The 23350-nt window shown below is 36.5% G+C and overlaps 1 protein-coding gene across 5 annotated transcripts in view; it reads left to right on the top strand.

Annotated features, from left to right (window-relative positions):
* gramd4a (GRAM domain containing 4a) overlaps positions 1-23350 on the top strand; it is a 323835-nt gene that overhangs the window by 123048 nt on the left and 177437 nt on the right. For 4 of the 5 annotated variants that reach the window (XM_039761079.1, XM_039761080.1, XM_039761078.1 and 1 more), the window contains one exon: positions 22141-22261. In XM_039761079.1, the coding sequence (XP_039617013.1) occupies positions 22141-22261 (121 nt within the window). Of the gene's footprint in view, positions 1-21634; positions 21848-22140; positions 22262-23350 lie in introns of those variants that run through there. The other variant, XM_039761081.1, reaches the window with a different exon arrangement.

The raw sequence follows: 23350 nt of genomic DNA, 5'->3' as shown, positions 1-23350 counted from the left end.
TCCATGACAAGACAGGGGTGACAGTTCTTTCTCACAATTAAAAGAATGCAAAACATATCTTCCTCTTCAAAGGAGTGCCGTCAGGAGTGGAGAATATCAGAGAGAGAGAAAAGTAAACAAAAATCAATAGGGCTGTTGGGCTTTTAAGTAAACGAAGCACCGCAATAAAGCCGCTGCAATGAAGGGATCAATGTGAAGGTAGTCTTTTCAGCATTTGTTTAGAGGAGTGTCCGTATCTTCTAAGCAAACAGCCTCTGTGCAAACAGCCCCTCTGTTCACATCTCCTCATCAGGAGCAGAGAATGTCAGAGACAGAGGCAGAGAAAAGCAAACAATCAAAAATCAATACGGGCTGTTAGAGCTTTGAAGTGTGCGAAGCAGCGCGCGGGAAGCATATCGTATATCATTGAGGAGTTTTATTTAATATGTAATACGTGCTCTGATTGGGTAGCTTCTAAGCCATCCACCAATAGGGTCCCTTGTATGAAATCAACTGGGCAAACAAACTGAGTAAGCATGTAACATAAATTGAAAGACCCATTGTCCGCAGAAATCCACGAACCAGCGAAAAATCCGTGATGTATATTTAGATATGCTTACATTTAAAATCCGCGATGGAGTGAAGCCGCGAAAGTCGAAGCGCGATATAGCGAGGGATCACTGGAATTGTTTGCCAGTAAAACCCTTTTCCAGCTTACTTGCAGAATTATTACCTTTATAAATAGCACATGCTTTGTACTCCCCAAGAAAGAACCTTGCTTACAGTGCATCCGGAAAGAATTCACAGCGCATCACTTTTTCCACATTTTGTTATGTTACAGCCTTATTCCAAAATAGATTAAATTAATTTTTTTACTCAGAATTCTACACACAACACCCCATAATGACAATGTGAAAAATGTTTACTTGAGGCTTTTGCAAATTTATTAAAAACTAGCAAAATACCAGCGCTTCGCAGCGGAGAAGTAGTGTGTTAAAGAAGCAATGAAAAAGAAAAGGAAACATTTTGAAAATAACGTAACATGATTGTCAATGTAATTGTTTTGTCACTGTTGTGAGTGATGAGTGTTGTTGTCATATATATATATTTACACACACACACACATAAACATATATATATACATATCTATACATATACACATATATATATCTACATATATACACATACATACATACACACACATATATACACACAAATACATATATATATATATATATACATATACACACACACACATATATATAAACATATATGCCCCCAGTCTGAGGTCAAGAGCGCTCTGGAGCAAGTTTTCATCCAGGATGTATCTGTACATTGCCGCAGTCATCTTTCTCTTTATCCTGACTAGTCTCCGAGTTCCTGCCACTGAAAAACATCCCAACAGCATGATGCTGCCACCACCATGCTTCACTGTAGGGATGGTATTGGCCTGGTGATGAGCGGTGCTTGGTTTCCTACAAATGTGACGCCTGGCATTCAACCAAAAAGTTAAATCTTTGTCTCATCAGACCAGAGAATTTTGTTTCTCATGGTCTCTGAGTCCTTCAGGCACCTTTTGGCAAACTCCAGGCAGGCTGCCATGTGCCTTTTAGTAAGTAGTGACTTCCGTCTGGCCACTCTACCATACAGGGTTGATTGGTGGATTGCTGCAAAGATGGTTGTCCTTCTGGAAGGTTCTCCTCTCTCCACAGAGGGCCTCTGGAGCTCTGACAGAGTGACCATCGGATTTTTGGTCACCTCCTTGACTAAGGCCCTTCTCCCCGATCGCTCAGTTTAGATGGCCGGCCAGATCTAGGTGGTTTCGAACTTCTTCCACTTACGGATGATGGAGGCCACTGTGCTCATTGGGACCTTCAAAGCAGCAGAAATTTTTCTGTAACCTTCCCCAAATTTGTGCCTCAAGACAATCATGTCTCGGAGGTCTACAGACAATTCCTTTGACTTCATGCTTGGTTTGTTCTCTGACATGAACTGTCAACTGTGGGACCTTATATAGACAGGTGTGTGCCTTTCCAAATCATGTCCAATCAACTGAATTTACCACAGGTGGACTCCAATTAAGCTGCAGAAACTCTTAAGGATGATCAGGGGAAACAGGATGCACCTGAGCTAAATTTTGAGCTTCATGGCAAAGGCTGTGAATACTTATGTACATGTGCTTTCTCAGTTTTTTTTATTTTTAATAAATTTGCAAAAACCTCAAACTTTTTTCACATTGTCGTTATGGGGTGTTGTGTGTAGAAATCTGAGGAAAAAAATGAATTTAATCTATTTTGGAATAAGGCTGTAACATAACAAAATGTAGAAAAAGTGATGTGGTGTGAATACTTTCCGGATGCACTGTAAGCTGCAGTAAGAGTTAAGAATTAAGGTAAAACTGTATTAAGGTATCTAATCATCTTATTTAATTAACTTTCTAACCTGAGGTTGCTTGCATTAAAATAACAAAATATGCATATCATGGTAGACAAGTTAGTCCATCTTATAAGTTCATTTACAGCTACTGTACTTGTCTACTAGTCTGTACTTCTTGCTAGCTGTAAAGGTGATAGCATGAGGTTTTGGATTCTTTATCTAAATTACCAGAAACATTAGCTGCTCTTACAGGCCTTTCTTTGTTTGGACCATAATATCTACCTTTGGAAAATATTTTATTTAGGCTTTTTAAGTTGTGATGATTGATAACCAAACTGTCACTATCCTGCAGAATATCAAGGTATACTGGTATTGAGTTAGTAAATCATGATGACACTGCTCTTCACTATTCTCGAAGAAGTTGTTCAGACAAAATGTATTCTCCCTATTTTACCACTTTAGGTACTCCAAGCAAAATCACAGAGAAAGGAAAAAGTGGAAGTATCACTAAAACATTTTAGAAAGGCTACATACTTTTGTGTTTTTATTAGGAAGGGGTTTAAGTTTTTATTAAGTTAATACTTTGTAATTTTTTAAATGTATATAGCCACTGTTATATGTTCTTATTTTCTTGCTATCTAACCTAGCATTGTATAAATAATTGGTTCACAGAAGAAAGAATTTAGTAAAAATAGCTTTGTGAAGAGCTACTCTATATCCTTACCTCCCTATTATATGTACATTCAGTAGCTAAGGTAAGTGTGCACACATAGGTATCTCTTCATTCATCCATTTATTTTTTCAGCCCATTATATATAATTCCATTATATTGATTGAGGAGTCAGAATCAGTCTGGCAGAACAACACACAAGGCAAGAATGAGCCCTGGATGGACTGCTAGTCCATTCTCGTACTGTACATCTCACTTGCCAATCAAACTAATTTGAACTCGTTTGAAAATATGATAAAACCTAAGCAACAACTCACTTAGGTAAGTGAGAAACGTTGTGCAGACTCTTTGCAGGCAGTGACTGGGCCACACTTTGTATACAGATAATTTAAGGCAGCAGCATTGTCCACACCCTCAATATTAATCACTTGTGCATGAAGTGTCCAGCTGGTGGGACACCTCAGTGTTTCAAAGTTGTTTGTGTATGTTTTAATAAACCTACGAGTCAATTAAAAGCAATAATGGTATTTTACATACCCAAGGGTGTCTTTCAAATAAATCATAAGTTTCCATGTTGTCTGCTGTCTTTCATTATAGAAATGTCATTTGCATGCTCATACCCTAAGGCTAGCAATGTGTCTTACCTGAATTAGTATTATCAGACATCCCTGCTATGTTGAGCCACATACAGTGAAAGGCTCACTACCATTGGATAGCTGAGGTTCAGAGCATTCTATTGATATATAGTTGTCTGTAATTGGCCATTTGTACTACATGGCACAGCTAGGCATAACTGGCAACAAATATAATGCCTATACAAACTCTCCTCTTTACCCATTGTTACACACATAGCTTGAGTCAGATTTTGAGCAGCATTTTGACTTTATTGAGAACAACATGTTTGATGAAGGACTTAAGGCTACTGTGGATTTGGAAGTACTGCTTAATATGATATTGAAGCTGCAACGGCGTCCAGTTTTACAGTTCAGGCGTTATGGGTTCAGTTACCATACCCAGAGGCTGTCTGCTGCACGTTTTCTCTCTGTTAGCTTTCTTGAGCATTGCTATTTCAATTTAGAGTACACTGGCAGTGTTTCTTAGCCTGCTGATAAGTAATTGTTATGCTGTACTTGTGCATCTTGAAGTTTTACGTGAGAACTTTTCCCCCTGCATGGTTAAATCTCACTGTATCACACCACTTGCATTGTTGTGTCGTGAGTATATGAGAGAAAAAAAAGTGTAATTTGTTGACCAGGGCCGTCTTAATGTATAGGTACATTGAGCACTGGCTAAGGGCCCTAGTAATATAGGGGCCCATGATGTTTCTGATGTCTATATGTTTGTTTTGATTTCAAGACAGGGGTCCCAATGCACTGCTTAGCTTTGGGGCCTGTGACGCTGGTAAGAGAGCCCTGACTTGTTCATGGTATAATCTCCCTGTAATCCCTGAAAGGATAGACAACACCATGAAGTTTATTTATTTATTTTTTTATCCCAATGCTAATCTTCCACCAATGAAACCCGCAATCCTCCCCCTCATAATGAAAAGGAGTGAGATGAAATAAAATCGAACAGAAGCCAAGGGGTCAAGGAGGTTGAAAGGAGCACGATTAAAAATGGGATAAAAAGTCTCACTAGGCTATGTTGATCCCTTCAGTGGTGTCACAGGCAAAAAGTGGGGGTTGGATTTTACAGAGAACAAGGCTCACGTGCTTGTGAGCCAGCAAAGCCTTCCTGTTACTCAGAAGTGACAGATAAGCCCTGGGTTAGGTGTATGTGTCCGTATAACTACTGTATAACAAGTGTATAATGCATTTGCTCATTCATAGGTTGCTCTACATACATCTTGTATGGCGTTATTTCAGTGCCACTATTCTGAGCACACGTAAAAAAATATTGAGCGCACGTAAAAAAAGATTGCAAGTGCAAGTGTTGCATTTTGAAGAGAATTTATTTTGAGCGTACAAAAGCTGAATTTGAGTGAACAAAATTCATTGCTGCGTGCAAAAAATGTATTTCAGTGTTTGCGCTTATCCATATACACACACACAATAGCACCCTCTCGCTCAGTTTTTCATTTGCTTGCTCGCAATGTGTTGCTTGCGCTCACAACATTCTCTGCTGCGAGCGCTCAACTCTCTGTACACCGTTATAAGTGTGCCACAAAACCAACCAATCACAGACTTGGTTTCAAAAATTCTGATTGGCTCTTACGGTCTCCAATCAGAATATAATTTGGAGAGTCAGTTGGCATGGTTGTATAATGCAACTACATTATACTACACCAACGATAGTCTTAACAAATAATATATTTTAAAATAAAATAATTAAAGATATTATCCGCAAATTGGGGTTTAATTGAGTTTAGCTGGATTTAGCTACATTTGGACTGTTTCGAATGCAGCAGCTAGCGAGCTGATTGGAACCGTAAGAGCCAATCAGAATTTTTAAACCAAGTCTGTGATTGGTTGGTTTTGTGGCACACTTATAACGGTGTACAGAGAGTTGAGCGCTTGCAGCAGAGAATGTTGTGGCGCAAGCAACACATTGCAGCAAGCGCAAATGAAAAACTGAGCGAGAGGGTGCTATTGTGTGTGTGTATATGGATAAGTGCAAACACTGAAATACATTTTATGCACGCAGCAATGAATTTTGTTCACTCAAATTCAGCTTTTGTACGCTCAAAATAAATTTCTCCTCAAAATGCAACACTTGCACTTGCAATATTTTTTTACGTGCGCTCAGAATAGTGGCACTGAAATAACGCCATAATCTTGCATCATGCTCCAGTGTATGCATTCAACATGAATAATGTACACCAAACAGTAGTAAGATAGCATGTAGAATGTATGAAAGTGTCTTGATTGATACTGAGGTGCTGCATGCACACTTAATTAGCTACTCAGTGAATTTCTAGTGTACACTTATTAATAGCATACAGCTCTCAATAGATAAGTACATTTTGGAATAAAATGAACTGCTTCAAATTGTTATATTGTGTGTTACTTATGTCGATGATGATATATACTGTAAGTCTGGACAAGTTGCAGCCAAGAAGCAATTTCCAAGTGGTCCTGCGAGAAACGCTTAGAAAAACTGAGAAAAACACATTTTGTGAGCCTCCAAAAATTCCTACATAAGTACTTACTGTACTACAGACCATGAATGCAACACTCCGTATAATGTAGCAACATTCAACCCAATGGCAAATTCTGTGAAAACACCCATGGAAAAAAAAAAGCATGTCATGTTACTCATGTTGCATAATCCACATGTCAGCTATCTGGTCATATGCTCAAAAGTTTAGAAAGCACATGCATTTTTTGCTAAAACATTGTTAAACATATACTAATAATACTGCACTTTTGAATTGACCATCTGCCTCTCCTTCTCATTCATTGTTCAAGAGTTGTGTCTTTTATATATGATCTTGTATATATAATATGGTTAGTAATGATTTAATGGTTGTATCAAGGTAAAAAACTCCCCACCATTGATATGTCTTGGAATAATTAAGTAGTGCAATGATTTTCAACCAGTGGGCTGCAAGATTTATTTTTTATTTTTTTTAAACAAATGAAATACCTTTGTTAAAGAAATACAATGCAAAAGTACATGAAGCAAATTTTACTCCATTTTTTAATTTATATATAATTTTAATAATATACTGTATGTGAAATATAAAGCAATAAATGTGTAACTTCATGCATTTATAACCAATTTAAATGTCTGAAGTTGTTAAAAATTTGTATACCAAAAATTTTTTTCGTATAATCAATTTAGATGAATATTTACTTCTGTAATATACACATTATGTTTATGTTTCATAAGCACAGTGCCATTTAATTATTCCAATGAATGCGTCTTATTGTCGAGCACATCATCATAATAATAATACATTTTATTTATATAGTGCCTTTCCCATGCTCAAGGCGCTTATGTATCTCTATTTATTCTCCACTATGCCAGGGCTGAATTTGATCATGCATACACGCTGTGGTGGATGGCCGGCTTCAAGTTCCAGTCCTCACCCCCAGGCCGCCAGGAGGAGCTCTCCCGACAGAGTGGACGGGCCCCGAATTCCAGTAGGGCCTTATGGACTTTGTAGTCTTTACGCACGGCCCTGCTGGATACCGTGGGGGCCACTGGGAGTCGCTGTAGGAGGGCCCGTGGTCTCGTATGGGCCCTATACCCCGGAAGTGTGTCACAATCCCAGGACAGGAAGAGACACCATGCTTCCGGGGTGAAGATATGGATTGTTTACCATGACCTGGAAGGAATAAGGACTTTTGGACTGTTGGGCAGGAACACCTCCGGGTCAGGGGATATAAAAGGACACAGAGGAAACCCAGACGCTGAGCTGAGCTGGGAGGTAGAGGGGTGAAGTGTCTGGGCGAGGAGGAGCGATAATTGTGATTGTGTTTTTAATAGTTTATTTGAGATATGAATAGTGTGCAGAGGAGGGTGCTTGGTGCACGTAAAAGTCAATAAAAGAAGAATAGTGATATCTTTACCTAGAGTCCAGCGTGATACCTGAGGGTTCAAGAGGTGGATCAGAGCCTCACTGTCACAATGCATTTAATTATAATAAATAATAATCATCATAATTATTTACATTTATATAGTGCTTTTCTTATTACTTGAAGCGCTTTGCAAAAAGTACACATGGAGGACCCAGGATGTGAACAATGATCACCTTACTGTAGAGCAGCAGCACTCCCACTGTGCCAAATGCTCATAATCCAAGTAAAGGCACCTGATAATTTTGGGTGTTATTTTTTTTATTACAAAGTATCATAAGTAAATAGTTTCAAAAAGATTTTTAAAAAGTCACTTTGGAGCAAAAAGGGTAGGCAAGTACTACTATTATTTATTTTGTAAATCAATCAAAATTAAGTGTATTTTTTGTCAGATCGGCAAAAATGTGTATTTTGGTGTTCCACATGATTTTAGTAATTAGTTTGTGTGCCATGAGATGATAAAGGTTGAAAATCGAACTAGTAAAATGATTGTATAATGTAATTTGAGTTCTGTATACAGTAATCCCTCCTCGATCGCGGGGGTTGCGTTCCAGACCCCTCCGCGATAGGTGAAAATCCGCGAAGTAGAAACCTTATGTTAGTATGGTTATTTTTATATATTTTAAACCCTTATAAACTCTCCCACACTGTTTATAAATATTCCCCGCAGAGTTATACAGCATAATCCCTTTGTATTCTCTTAGATAATAGGTAAGATTCATTGAAATTATGTATATAAACACACTGTTTATATACAGTAAAACCTAAATATTATTTTAAAGATATTGAGTGTCTCCGATATCACATATGTTACAGCCATTACGATAGACAGGCCACCAGCAATAAATATGTACAATGCAAGAAAAATAGTATACAGTAAATGTACTAAGTACTGTAAGTAGAAAATTAATTATGATGACTTGTCCGATAACAATGAGTTTTATTTTACTGCACAATAAAGGAGAGCGTTACAGCTCTACTAAAGGAGCCACTTCAGGCGATTTTGTAGCACTGCCGTTGTTCTTCTTCTGGCAGTCTTCAATCCAAATCCCTAAAGCAGATTCCATCCAGACTACTGCCTTATTACATCCACTTACAACTTGTTTTGCACCCTGGTTAAAAGGACACTGCGACCGTAGATCTTATATTCCTTTCCTACTTTTTAAATAAAAAGAATCGTAGCCTTCAGCAAATCCAAAACATTTACCTTTTCGGCAATTGTTAACATCTTCCGCTTGCGCTTGGGCACGGCCCCTGAAGCAGTAGCAGATCGTTTTGGAGCCATAATGAAGGGCTTGACTATGCACAAAGATAAACACAAATGAGCACAACTCTTTACACAGAGAAACACGTTGATGCTGAATGAGCGAGACGAGACATCCTGGTTAACACTGCATTCAGTAAGCAGGAACTTAACTGCGTGCTCTGATTGGTTAGCTTCTCAGTCATCCGCCAATAGCGTCCCTTGTATGAAATCAACTGGGCAAACCAACTGAGGAAGCATGTACAGAAAGTAAAAAGACACATTGTCCGCAGAACCCGCGAAACAGCGAAAAATCCGCATTATATATTTAGTTATGCTTTCATATAAAATCCGCGATAGAGTGAAGCCGCGAAAGTCGAAGCGTGATATAGCGAGGGATTACTGTACTTCACTTGTCTGTTTATGAAAAATGAAATGCTTTTTTTAGTTTGCTTTTTAGTTTTTTTTTGTATGGCCTTTGATGTAACTATAGCTTATTTTTTGTAGGCCCTTTGGAAAATTCAATTTCTGTGTGATCTTAGTACATTCTGCATTTTGCCCCTCTCTGTCACAGTAATCTTAGTTTTAATTTGCCAAAGGGAACTATTGCAACTTAGTCCTTTGTTACGTGAAAAACATATTGCAATGCCTATCTCCCCTAGAAATTACTTACCTGAAACACTTGCTGATATGATTCCTGACAAGAGTTACCTATATTTTGGCTTAATAGCAAGAAGTAATAATTCATGGTTTTGACTTTTTTTATAATTAAAAAGCTATAGCTTCTTTGATCTTGACTGTAAAGGAAATGCACATACCTGCTATGTAAATGTCATAATCAGTTGTGCAATATAGGTATTATAAATTAGGAGGAGCTATTGAAAAACATGTTGGATTCTAGAGGAGGAGAGAAGGTTGAAAACCAAGAAAAATGTATGGAGTTTGAAGCTTTCTATAACAGTGGCAGAAAAATTGGAAATTAGAAGAGCTACCATACTTGCCTAGTTAATGAATCAGAAACAGGGTACTTACTGCTATTTAACAATCAAAAGTGATGTCCTAATTGGTGAGTGAACAGTCTAAAACTGATATGCTTGCTTGAATTCAAAGTTAATATTACACTATTTAATTTATTGTTCAGTAATTTAAATATATTAAGTGTGTAGCTGTAACAGCCAAGGTTGACTGGCCAGATGTCAAGAATCAACCTACTGTGTGCAGTTTTTTTTTTGTTAGCATACAGTAAAACATCTGATAATGATGATAATCTAAGCTCAAATTTCACATTTTTTATTAATGACTTGTTTTATTTCAAAGTAATACACTTTATTGTAAAATTGTGATTTGCAGTGACTATCAACAAAAGCCGTGTCACTTGGTAAAACCAGAAAAAAACAGGAATTGATATAATTCAGGAATGTTTAACTCATGGACAATTGTCACCAGCACGTTCAAGAATAAGCTGCAGTGACCTAATATTATTACTTATTATTTGGTTGATGTCTTTATCTAGTGCAATTTATATCATTTGAGATGCAGGTGGTCACTTTTTTTTCTGGTTGGAGCACAATCAGGTAAAGTAACTTCCACATGGCCACTCAGTGTCCGTAGTTGGGTTTGAACCTCACAACTTAAGGGTTTGAAGTCCAAACTCCAAAGACTTGACCACTACACCACCCTGTCTGCCAATAATATTAGCCCTTAACATAAAAAATCCTTCAAATATTGTATACAGAAATACTTTATTAGTTATACTTATGATTGTTGTATACTTAGTTCTGATACACCCAGTTAATCGACAGTATAACTGATGCATATTGTCTTTGAAATATCCCAAGTGAAGGTGGGTAACACAGCTAGTTAATATTATATTCAATCCAGTTGAATATTTGCTGTAATATTTTAATTTTATGTTTGTTTAACTTCATTCTGTACAAATACGCCTTACTTTTTAATATACTTTTTTGTTTGGTACAGTTTAACATTACATCATATTGTAGTTTATTTTAAAACTTTCTGTTTCAACACGTTTTCTGTAGTGAGAAAGAGAGAGAAAGTGTCAAAGTTAGATCAGAGCAAGGGTTTTAAGATTTTTTTTATTAAATTAAATTGCCTACATTAATGGAAGTTTTGACTGCTTGTACAGATAAAGGGGAATAATTTATAGAGAGTGGAAATATTTGAAGTGCTGTCATTAAGAAGACAAGAAAAAGATAGACATGACAAAGTAATATCTGGTGGTACTGTCTATGAAGGAAGAGGTTATTGGAGAGAAAAAGATCTTGGAAGAAAAAGAAAAATATTAAAAACACAGTTCTCAGTTTTGCACCAGGTGAAATTATTTACAGCTGATACTTGAAGAATCCAGTGTTACTTGGGGTACATACAGTTAAGGAGGTTTTGAAACTGAATGTCATCTTTAGTATAAACATGACATTGAATAACCATCCTGGCATGATCTCATTGCAGCTTAACTAGTAGGCATAAATTTTATATATGATTAATATAAAATTGCTTTATAAGTTGTATTTCAAAATTCTTTAAAAAATAGTGTTGCAAGAGAAGAGAACAGTTTATTCTTTCACTGATGGGACAAATTATTTATAATGATTATAATGTATTATGTACAAAGTATTTTTGTAATAAAAATATTTTACTTTCAAGCACAATATAATTCATAGGTTACAAAGCTAGAAAGGAAAGTCCTGAATTAGTCTACTACTCTGACACAACATACAAGGTTGTGCCTTAGACCATAAAAGTCCAACCTAGCCAGGTTTCCACCAGTGTGGAGATTGCATGTTCTCCCCTTATCAGCTATGGTTTTTCTCTGGGGAAGCTAGTTTGCCCCCACATTCCAGAAACATGCCAAAAACATGCATGTTGGGTTAATAGGACGTTCTGAGTTAGTCTTGTATGAGTGAGAGTGACAGTTTGAAAAAACGGGCCTGGAGATAGATTGGTGTTCTATTCCAAGGTGCTGCGATAGACTCTGGTTACATGTGACACATAATTGATAATGAATGGATAAATGGAAACAAATATTTGTATTTTTTTCTGAATGAATTATTTTACTGTGTGTGAGAAATGAGTTGAGATATACTAGTAAATGAAAACATGCATTGTATTTTATTCTGTGTTTTAAGAAGCCACTTTTAACAAGATACTCTTAACAGTCTCTGAATCATAACTCTGCTGTAGTGCATAGAGCAAGTGCATCATTAACTTGTGAAGTCTCAGCTTTATGCTGGTGACCACCCCATTTGCAAAATTGGTATTTGTATAGTCCCACATAAGCACCCAAAGTACCTGAGTATGCCAAAACACAAAGTTGCTATTTTTCGTGCAAGTGTTCTAAAGGAATCGCCATACTGTTTTATTTATAATTTAACTTCTTGATTCTTGTTGTTTGAGTGAATTCATGATCAATTTCTGCATCATGTATTTTTTTCTCAGTTAAACACACATCACAGTAGATGACACAGATTGAATGAAAAAGTGCTGTACCCTTACTATTATTTGCAGAGCCCATCATTGTCCATTATGAATATCATTTGTTAGAGTGCCACATTTAGGGTCATAGTCATTCTTCAGAAGGTCCCTACAAATAATAGTGAGTGAGGTAACTGTTATGTTTGTTTAGTTGTTTAGACAACATATTTTGTTAGAATATTGAAGCACAAGGCAGTGAGCTAAAGTGTAGGAGAATAAAAAGTAACCATGTTACCATTATGTTCTAAACTGTAAAATATAAATTCATGTAGTTTTATATTGGTACATATTTGGTGGTGATCTGAAATGAGAATAATGTAGGTGTTCCATTAAACCCTAGACACACATGTTAATGACATAAACACTTAAAGTGGTTGCTCCAAGAAATTGTTTCATTATAACACTTTTGATATACCGAGAGCAATGCTGAATAGTAATAAGAATAATTTGAAGGAACAGTGATTTAGCTACGAGATTGTCCTAGCCATGAAACCATAACTATACTCTTTCTCAGACTCTGTGATAAAGCATCTGAAAAACATGCACATTGCTTGAAGGCATGTCTGAATGGCACTTTTAGTGCCCCTTACACCCAAACACATGGGTTGAAGTACAGGAATAATTTTTTTTTTGTTTATCTCCTACTGGAACACTGTTCTTCACTAATTATAATGATTTGTGCACAGACCTGGAGTCACACCAAAAGTTCTACCTTCAGGGATGTTGCTGCCAACCAATCTCTTTGATGAAATCAGCCACATTCTAATATTCTTTAAAAAGTAATAATACAAAGAAAAACAAGCCACTAAAACAAATACTTCAGCACTATATACAGTGATCCCTCTCTATATCGCGCTTCGACTTTTGTGGCTTCACTCCATCGCGGATTTTAAATGTAAGCATATCTAAATATATATCATGGATTTTTCACTGGTTTGCGGATTTCTGTGGACAATGGGTCTTTTAATTAATGGTACATACTTCCTCAGTTGGTTTGCCCAGTTGATTTCATACAAGGGACGCTATTGGCGGATGGCTGAGAAGCTACCCAATCAGAGCACGTATTACGTATTAAACAAAACTCCTCAATAATATACAATATGCTTCCTGCGCGGTGCTTCGCATACTTGAAAGCCTGAACAGCCCGTATTGATTTTTTGATTGTTTGCTTTTCTCTGCCTCTCTCACTCTGTCTGACATTCTCTGCTCCTGACGGAGGGGGTGTGAGCAGAGGGGCTGTTCGCACACTGGCCTAGAGGATACAGATGCTCCTCTAAAAAATGCTGAAAGACTACCTTCACATTGCTCCCTTCCTTGCAGCTGCTTTGTCCGGCGGTGCTTCGCATACTTAAAAGCCCGAACAGCCCTATTGATTTTTGATTGTTTACTTTTCTCTTTCTCTCTGACATTCTCTGCTACGCACACTCCTTTGAAAAGGAAGATATGTTTGCATTCTTTTAATTCTGAGACGGAACTGTCATCTCTGTATGGTCATTGAACACAGTTTAAACATTTGACTAAAGGGTGTTGGGTGTTATTTCATGTCTAAAGGGCTCTAATAATGTTAAAAAACGTATTTAGAAGGTCATAAACAGGTTTTCTATGCTCTAACTGCCAAAATTTTCGATTTATAAATAAAGAATCCTACTTCACGGAAATTCATTTATCGTGTTAAGAGTCTGGAATGGATTAACCGCGATAAACAAGGGTTTTACTGTACAATATCTTTTTTTTTTTTTTTTTAATGACTCTCCATGGCAAATTGTTATGCTTACACCAGTCAACTGCAGCATCTCTTTGTTGAGAAAACCTAACGATGGTGAAATATGACATACAGTATTTCTAGTAGAAGCCCATGGGCCACTTGCAACTGTGCATCAGCTGGATGCAGCTCACAAGCCATAGTTTAAACCCCTCAGGTTTAGAGGCTTAAACAGTTGTATACAATTTTCGCCTGTCAATTTTGCATCTTGTGCAGAAGTTGAAACTCCATACGCCTGTGTGCCCTGGCTAGTCAATAACAAATTGTTCGCTACAAAATGAAGCTATTGAGAATTTTACAGAATTTAAAAAAAAAAAAAAAATCGGTCCTAATATTGAACATTAAATAAAATTTCCAACAACACTTACAGAAATAAAAAAATACATAATAAAATTATGTATTGTAGCATCGAGCTTTGTACAGAGTAGTACAGGCAATCAAGATTGTGAAATGTGTTAAGACAACGTATTTACAGAAATTGCCTTCCTAGACAGTGTGCATTTGTGCAATAAGAAGGGCATATTTATAACAAAAAACTGAAAAGTGGGAGAGAGTGAGTTCTGGATCGGATCAACAGTGGCTGTAGAACCATTGGGACATTATTTCATGAACATATAAAATATATTAGCGTTTCTCATCACAACTCACGAGTGCATGCCTATTATCAGAAAACAAGCCACTGTTCCACTCCTCCTCCTTCACACTTATGCCTGGATTGTGTCATTCTAGTCACTTAGTTAAATAAAAACGCACTAGTTCTCACACCTTCCTTCTTACATAACCACTGCAATTTTCTACTGGAGTAAAAAATTAAAAAGCAGGAATCCTACTGAACAGGTTTACCATTAAAAATATTAGCTGTCACGAAAACCTAGTAAATAAAACTCATACATTGCAATTTTACATTTTCAAAGAAAGAAAGACAGTTTGCTCATTCACATATTTAGTTAATGTTCAATATTAGAACAGATTTTTTTTTAATTCTGTAAAATTCTCAATAGCTTCATTTTGTAATGAGTAATTTGTTATTGACTAACCAGGGCACACAGGCGTATAATAGTGTTGGGGTTGAGTTTCAACTTCTGCACAAGATGAAAAATTGACAGGCTAAAATTGCATACAACTGTTTAAGCCTCTAAACCAGAGGTGTTTAAACTATGGCCTGTGAGCTGCATCCAGCTGATGCAGAGTTGCAAGTGGCCCAAGGGCCTCTACTAGAAATGTCATATTTCACCCTCGTTAGGTGTTCTTAATAAAGACTGGTGTAAGCATAACAATTTGCCAAGGAGAGTCATTTAAAAGAATAAAGATATAGTATATAGTGCTGACGTTTTTATGTTTTAGTGGCTTGTTTTTCTTTGTATTACCGTAGATCCCGGAATACAAGCCGACTCAGTATATTAGCCGACCCCCTTCTCTACCTACTAAATTACATGTATTTGCCGATGATCGGTATTTAAGCCGACCCCCTTCTCCAAGCAAAATTTTCTAAATTTCCTTAAAAGTGTCTCTTCGGGTATATTTATAATGTTTATCGGCGAGAATTTGAGACTGGCGGCATTTTTGATGGAAACCAGGAAGTGATTGCGGAGAAGTTTGGTAAAATGAAACCTTTGTGTTGAAACTATATACGCAAATACGGTATATCGGCAGGTGGATTTCCAGAGACTCGCTATAAATTTGATTAACTTAAATACGCAATACAGTGGACCCTTGACTTACGAACTTAATTCGTTCGCAAAGGCTAACCCATAATGCGTTCCGAACCTCCCACTGCAACACTTACTTAACCTTTTCATAATAAAAAAGGGTTGTATAATGTGCATAATGTACCAAAACACCAATAATTTTTCTAATGTACTTACCAAAAAGTTATAAAAAGTGCCTAGCCTACCAGAAGTAGACTAGGTTAAGTTAGGAGCATGGCGGCGCGCATAGTCGCAGCGGCTCAGGGCTCTCCTTTTCAGTGCACTTTTTTGTTGTTTTTGTGCTTTTTTTTGTCCTTGTTTGTGCACGATCGGTTCGGCGAACATCCGCTACACCCGTCAGAACCTTAAAGACATCGGTGTCCAGAGCCAGACATCTGTTTCGAGTGTTTTTCATCACACGCACAACATCCCAGACAACATAGCGAGACCAGCGGGCTCTCCGTGGATTGTTGTCTGGTCTAGGAGACAACACAGACGGAGGAGGGAAAGGAAGCAGAAGCGGGGCCACAGATCCGGCGTTATGCTAAAGCTAAAAAACAACCATACAAGCCCTATACAGAACTTTTTTCTGCACTGAACGAGCTGCTTTTAATCTCATTGTAGATGTGTATAGTGACAATAAAAGGCATTATATTCTAGAAACAATTTCATACTGTACTCACCATTTAATTTGACATCTTTGGGCTGCAGGAAGGAGGAGGAGGAGATATTTCCACACAATGTCCATCTTCGCTTCGATTGTGATCGCTTTCTTTACCTTCTCTTCCTTCCTTAGCAATTATGTGTCTTGCTTGCATGGTCTTAATGAATTATATATATATATATATATATATATATATATATATATATATATATATATATATATATATATATATATATATATATATATAGGTAAATCACTGCAATGACCGAAATTACATCCACAAACACATATGTCTGGGCTCCGACTGACGCTACTAATGCTCTCGGTTGTTTGTTTACTATCGCGCAAGCGGATACACGTGACCGCATCCGTTTCATAACGCATGTTGGTCGTAAATCAAAACAAAAAATTTTATTTTAAACTTCCCAATAATTTATTATAAATTTTATTAATAAAATCAACAACTAAAACACTTTTTTTAATAAATTCTTTATTTAATTTAAAGTACTGCCATGCAAAGTTACTTCTTTATCTGAAAGATGGCTCTGTGGTTTCGTCATTATTTACTTCCGTATTCATCGGCAAAACCGGCATTGCGCTGGAAATCTTGAATCTGAAACGATACTCGTTGTATAAACCGACCCCCAAACTCCAAGCCAAAAATCTAGGACGAAATTCTCGGCTTATATAACAGGATCTACGGTATTACTTTTTAAAGAATGTTAGAGTGTGGCTGATTTCATCAAAGAGATTGGTTGGCAGCAGCATCCCTGAAGGTAGAACTTCTGGTGTGACTACAGGTCTGTGCACAAAGCATTATGATTAGTGAAGTAGGAGATCAACCAAAGAAAATGATAAAAAATGCAAACATCACACCATCTGTTAAAAAGTGAAAGTGGAATACCTCAAGATATGCAAGCTGACACTTTTTTCATGGCCCTCACAGGTCCCCTGACCTAAGCATCATTGAAAATCTGTGGATAAATCTCAGAAGAGCAGTGCATGCAAGATGGCCCAGGAATCTTGCAGAATTAGAAGGCTTTTGCAAGGGTGAATGGGCAAAAATGCCCCAAGTAATAACTGGAAGACTCTTAGTCGGTTACAAAAAAACGTTCACAACCTCTGATGCTTGCCAAAGTTGGTCTTACTAAGTACTGACTGTGTCAGATGCCACGCTTTTGCTTCAGGCCCTTTTCTTGTTTTTTTGGTATTTTGTGTCTTTGAATGATGGAAATAAAACTACAGTAATGCTTAAAATAATAAAGAAATGTGTCATCTTTAACTTTATGCCTTTTGGTGATCCGCTGTTCTGCTCACTTAACTATTCACGGTAACAGACGTTTTAAGCTAGGGTGCCCAAACTTTTGTATGCCACTATATTAATATTTTGTTACTGGAGCTGCTTACTTTTGAACATGTTTGTCATAATTGTCCATGAGTAAAGTATTCCTGAATTATCAACACCGGAAGTATAGTACAGTATAAAAGACGGGGACATACAATATTTGGACAAGGTTTTCATTACTTTTAGGTTCAGTTAGAAAGGATCTGAACTAGCTGAGCAGTGACAAATGTAACAAAGTTTTTGGTGCGATAAGAATTGGCAGGAGTGGTCATAGTGCTGATATGTGAACAGATCAGTTGTTTTGTGAAGCTGTTTCTTAACTCCATGGTGCTGGGTTTGAACTCCAGTCTACTTATGCTGTTAGTAGGGCTGAGTGATATATTGAATTTGTGTTTGATTCGATTTTCAAGAAAAATCATTATGCAAAGCCAGTATCACAATGTTTCTTCTGAATGTGAAATAAAATCCACAAAGACTCTAGTGTTCTTTATAAGCATAAGCATATTTACATTGATTCCACCCACATTGTCTGGCAGTGGTGGCTGTGGAACAAAATAAAGCAAGGATCATAAAAGGAAGCATTTAGAACAGGTAAGGTTAGTGCTGCGTTTTGCAAATGTTTTTTTTTAACTCAGGATGACAGTTCAGGCAGTACAATATCTATATATAAAACACATTACTGCATATGAAGAGGCCATTCAGGCATAGACAGCATCAGTAATACACTCTCTGAAAACAGGTGTCTGCTAAACAAAGTTCCATAAAATGTTTGGTGTTCTGCTATAATAGCATATGAGTGGACAAGCAGCAGGTAGATGGAGATAGCAGCCTCATTGAGTTACTGTATTGCAGAACACACCTTCGCCTAATTAACTTGCACCCTAAAAATACTCTTACTTTGTCAGTGGTCAGATAGCTATACAGTCATATGAAAAAAATTGGGAACCCCTCTTAATTCTTTGGATTTTTGTTTATCATTGGCTGAGCTTTCAAAGTAGCAACTTCCTATTAATTTATGACATACCTTATGGAAACAATAGTATTTCAGCAGTGACATTACGTTTATTGGATTAACAGAAAATATGCATCATAACAAAATTAGAAAGGTGCATATATTTGGGTACCCTAAAAGAGATATTACATCAATACTTAGTTGAGCCTCCTTTTGCAAATATAACAGCTTCTAGACGCCTCCTATAGCCTTTGATGAGTGTCTGGATTCTAGATGGAGGTATTTCTGACCATTCTTCCATACAAAATCTCTCCAGTTCAGTTAAATTGCATGGACAGCCTGCTTCAAATCATCCCATAGATTTTCGATGATATTCAAGTCAGGGGACTGTGACGGCCATTCCAGAACATTGTACTTCTCCCTCTGCATGAATGCCTTTGTAGATTTCGAACTGTGTTTTGGGTCATTGCCTTGTTGGAATATTCAACCCCTGCATAACTTTAACTTTGTGACTGATGCTTGAACATTTTCCTGAAGAATCTGTTGATATTGAGTTGAATTCATCTGACCCTTGACTTTAACAAGGGCCCCAGTCCCTGAACTAGCCCCACAGCATGATGGAACCAGCACCAAATTTGACAGTAGGTAGCAGGTGTTTTTCTTGGAATGCTGTGTTCTTCTACCGCCATGCAAAGCACTTTTTGTCTCATCAGTCCAAAGCATTTTATTCCAAAATTAATCTGGTTTGTTTAAATAAGCATTTGCATACAACAAACGACTGTTTGTGACATGAGTGCAGAAAGGGTTTTTTTCTCATCATCCTGCCATACAGATATTCTTTTTGCAAATTGCGCTGAATTGTATAATGTACAGATACACCATCTGCAGCAAGATGTTCTTGCAGGTCTTTGGAGGTGATCTGTGGGTTGTATGTAACCATTCTCACAATCCTGCACATTGCCGCTTCTGTATTTTTCTTGGCCTGCCAGACCTGGGTTTAACAGCAACTGTGCCTGTGGCCTTCCATTTCCTGATTACATTCCTTACAGTTGAAACTGACAGTTTTAAACCTCTGAGACAGCTTTTTGTAGCCTTCCCCTAAGCCATGATACTGAACAATCTTTGTTTTCAGATCTTTTGACAGTTGCTTTGAGGATCCCATGCTGTCGCTCTTCAGAGGAGAGTCAAAGGGAAGCACAACTTGCAATTGACCACCTTAAATACCTTTTCTCATGATTGGAAACACCTGTCTATGAAGTTCAAGGCTTAACGAGCTAATCCAACCAATTTAGTGTAGCAAGTAATCACCATTGAGCAGTGACAGGCATTCAAATCAGTACAATGACAATGGGACCCAAATGTTCACATTTGATTTAATTTCATACTACTAAATACTGCTTCACTAAAAATCTTTGTTTGGAAAACACCCCAGTACTCAGATGTTCCTAGGAAATGAAAGACATACCACTGTTATCTTTTTTTGTTGAAAGTAGTGTTAATTATTATGCAGGCTGAGAGGGGTTCCCAAACTTTTTCATATGACTGTAATAAGCACACCAGAGACATCAGAACGGGTTTAAGCCCTTGTTCATTTCAGCTCCACTATTTAACCATTTCAGGCAGGAATTAAAAAGTATCCTTCTTAGGGTTTTTTTCCTTTATTTTATGTGTGAATTATTCATTGTTTGTGTGTTTTGTAAACTGCAAAACAAGGTACAGGCAAGTTTATTTTAATTTTGAGGTTTTCTTTTGTAGGTGAATTGAGCTTCTTAAGTACAGTAATGAATATTTAACATATAGTGCATTCATTTTGTATTAACATTAATAAATACATTGTGTTGGTAACCTTTGAATCTGTTATGATTATTGAAGGTAGTCATATTTACAAGCATATTACTTTGTGAGCAAGGGTTATTAATAGAGTAATAAAATTTCATTTAATTAAATAAAAATCTATGAAATTTCATAATGGAAATTTTGAATAGTGAGATGATACTTCATGGTTAATTAAAATTGAATGTGAAAGTAAAAATTTCATGTTTCTCAGTGAAATGTTACCACCCTTCTCAGAAGTTCAAGCGCCCTCTTACAGATTCTTCCATGGTGCTGGCTGTATAAAGTAGCTATCTATACAGTAAAGATATAAGTATAAGTGTTCAATAAGGTGTTCAGAACAGTGAATACAAATTGAGCTGTCTGGCCAAGAAAAACACAGTAATTACTGTACTGCTGATTGCTATAAAATAAATACCTACATGCATCATATAGACTGTTACAAACAAGAAAGAATGTCAATTATGAAATTATATGTATAATATACACATGTACATGTATTATGCTTTATGTTTTCCATGGTAATAAATCAGGAGCTTTACCTGTCCTTATATACTGTAAAATGGAGGGAGAGAGAGCAATGTTTAATGACTGGCAGACACAGATGCCAATTGTGAAAACTAATGCAACTTGATACAAAAAAATAAGCTTTTAGGAGGTGTTCTGGTCTTTTAATTTGGAAAACAGAAGCATGTCTGTCTGTCCTGCATTTACTGAATAGTGATTGCAGTTTTATTAGTATGTTGTCTTTAGTGTGTTATAACACATATAACAATTTTTCCATATATTTTGAAGTGTGCCTATTGTTTACAGTGTGATAGCTTACTGTTTTTTAGGATGTAAAATAATGTTCAAGCTGCCTGCTGCCTTTTCTCAGGAAGAAACCATGTGACTGCTGCCTATTTTAAGCTGCTTTTCCTTCCACCTACTGTGAAGAAGCTTTCATTTTTTTCTTACCTTAATATTCATATGTCTTTTTTTTATTTAAAAGAAATGAAAAGAAAAGGCAAACCTGTCTGATGAGCTAGATAAAAGCACACACAGTTGAATGCATATGATGAAATCTTATGGTATAGCCCTGCAGCATTTATTTTTGGTTCCTCCTTTTACTACTCTTACCTCCCAAATGCATTGCTGAGCTTTTTCATTTGTATGCAGCAATGAGACAGAATACTGAGAAGATTTCAAAAGGATTTGGGAGTTACAGAATGCATTTATTTTATGGGTTCCCACCCCAAACCTGCTCTAATTGTGTCATATTCCGGTATGATTGTGTGCATTAGAGAGCTGTCTTTTGCTCATTCGTGTCAACCTGCTTTGAAGGTAAATTTATTGTGCTATGTTGAAATCAGTAACTTCTCAATGATGGTTACAAGGGAAAACAATGATTTACTTGCTTTTGATCGGGCAGTTGATTAATTAACTAGCTTTACACAAGTCTGATTGTGCTAGACTGTTGTCTTATTTTATGTTTTTTCACATGCATTATCAGTCGTGCAGCTGGCATGCCTGCAGTCAGATCCAAGAGAGTTATATTCTAATAAAGAAGTACTTGTGAGGATTTTAACAATAATGGATTTGTTTTGATCGATCTGTTTATCTTTTGATATGTTCAGGCTGTTCCAGGAAACCTTGCTATGGCTGCTGCAATACAGGATTTCCAGAGAACAGAATCTGAAAGATTAAATGAAATCAAGGGTCATCTGGAAATTGCTTTATTGGAAAAGCATTTCTTGCGTAAGTACTGCTGTTTATAATCTTCAAAAATCTTTGCAAGTATGGTGTTGCGAAGACCAGGTCTTTTTGTTGTTTTTATTTTTTAGTGTTCACAAAGAAGCAAATAAACAAGTACTTGTGGGCTTTTTATAAAATCTGCAGTTTAAATGTTGGAATGCATTGAAGCAGTAAAGCTGTCTAATTATATTATATTGCAGAATTAGACGTATGGGTGTGTGTGTGTGTGTGTATATATATGTGTGTGTGTGTGTGTGTATATATATATATATGTATATATATAATATATATATATATAGTAAGAGTTGCTATTTTCAATTAAAATTGCTAGAAACATTTTAATAGTGAATTTGCTTAAAGTTGTTATATATTTAAATCTGTGTTTGGCTTGCAAATGTATTGTGCCATGTTTAGAATTTGAGAAAGGATGAGACACCTAATCAGATTTTTAAGTTTTCTTATGTTGCACTGTTTTGCTTTTTTAACTGTACAAGTGTAAAAGAATTTTTTTTTTGTGAGCAATTATTTCAGTATTTCTAGTAATATCAAAGTTATGCTTTGAGTAAAAGTAGGATACCTTCTATTTGTGTTAATTACTTTATGCCATATTTAATTGTATTTGCTGAGCTGTATTAGAGTCCATGCTTCAGTAGGAAAACTAAATTGGGGGATCTCATTGTTACATGTTGATATTGGATGATGCCACAATTCAAAAAAATCAGATTACACTGTAAGATTTCTTTGTATAAATGGTCAAGACATTGTAGACCACCTACATATAGGGTTATGAAACATTCCCTGGATGTTCTGAATATCATCCTTAATTTAGATGTCCCTATTTATACTTTAATAAAGGTTACTTATCTCTTTTCTGATGTAAGTTATTTTGTCATATAAATTAAGCACACACCAATCAGTTTCAGTTGCTGCAATATGCTTAATAACCAGTTGCATCCTATTATGGTAAAACTCAAATTTTAAGCTTATTCCATAGTTAGATAGCTAGCTTTATTCTGTATGCACCCCACACGTAATCACTTCAGGTAAGAAGTGCTGCCATAAAACAGAGTGACCAGGCTCTTGCTAAGAAGA

The sequence above is a fragment of the Polypterus senegalus genome, chromosome 8 (genome assembly GCF_016835505.1).
Source record: "Polypterus senegalus isolate Bchr_013 chromosome 8, ASM1683550v1, whole genome shotgun sequence".
Classification (NCBI taxonomy): domain Eukaryota; kingdom Metazoa; phylum Chordata; class Cladistia; order Polypteriformes; family Polypteridae; genus Polypterus; species Polypterus senegalus.
Note: the sequence above shows the minus strand (reverse complement) of the source record. Positions and strands in the feature narration are given on the sequence as shown.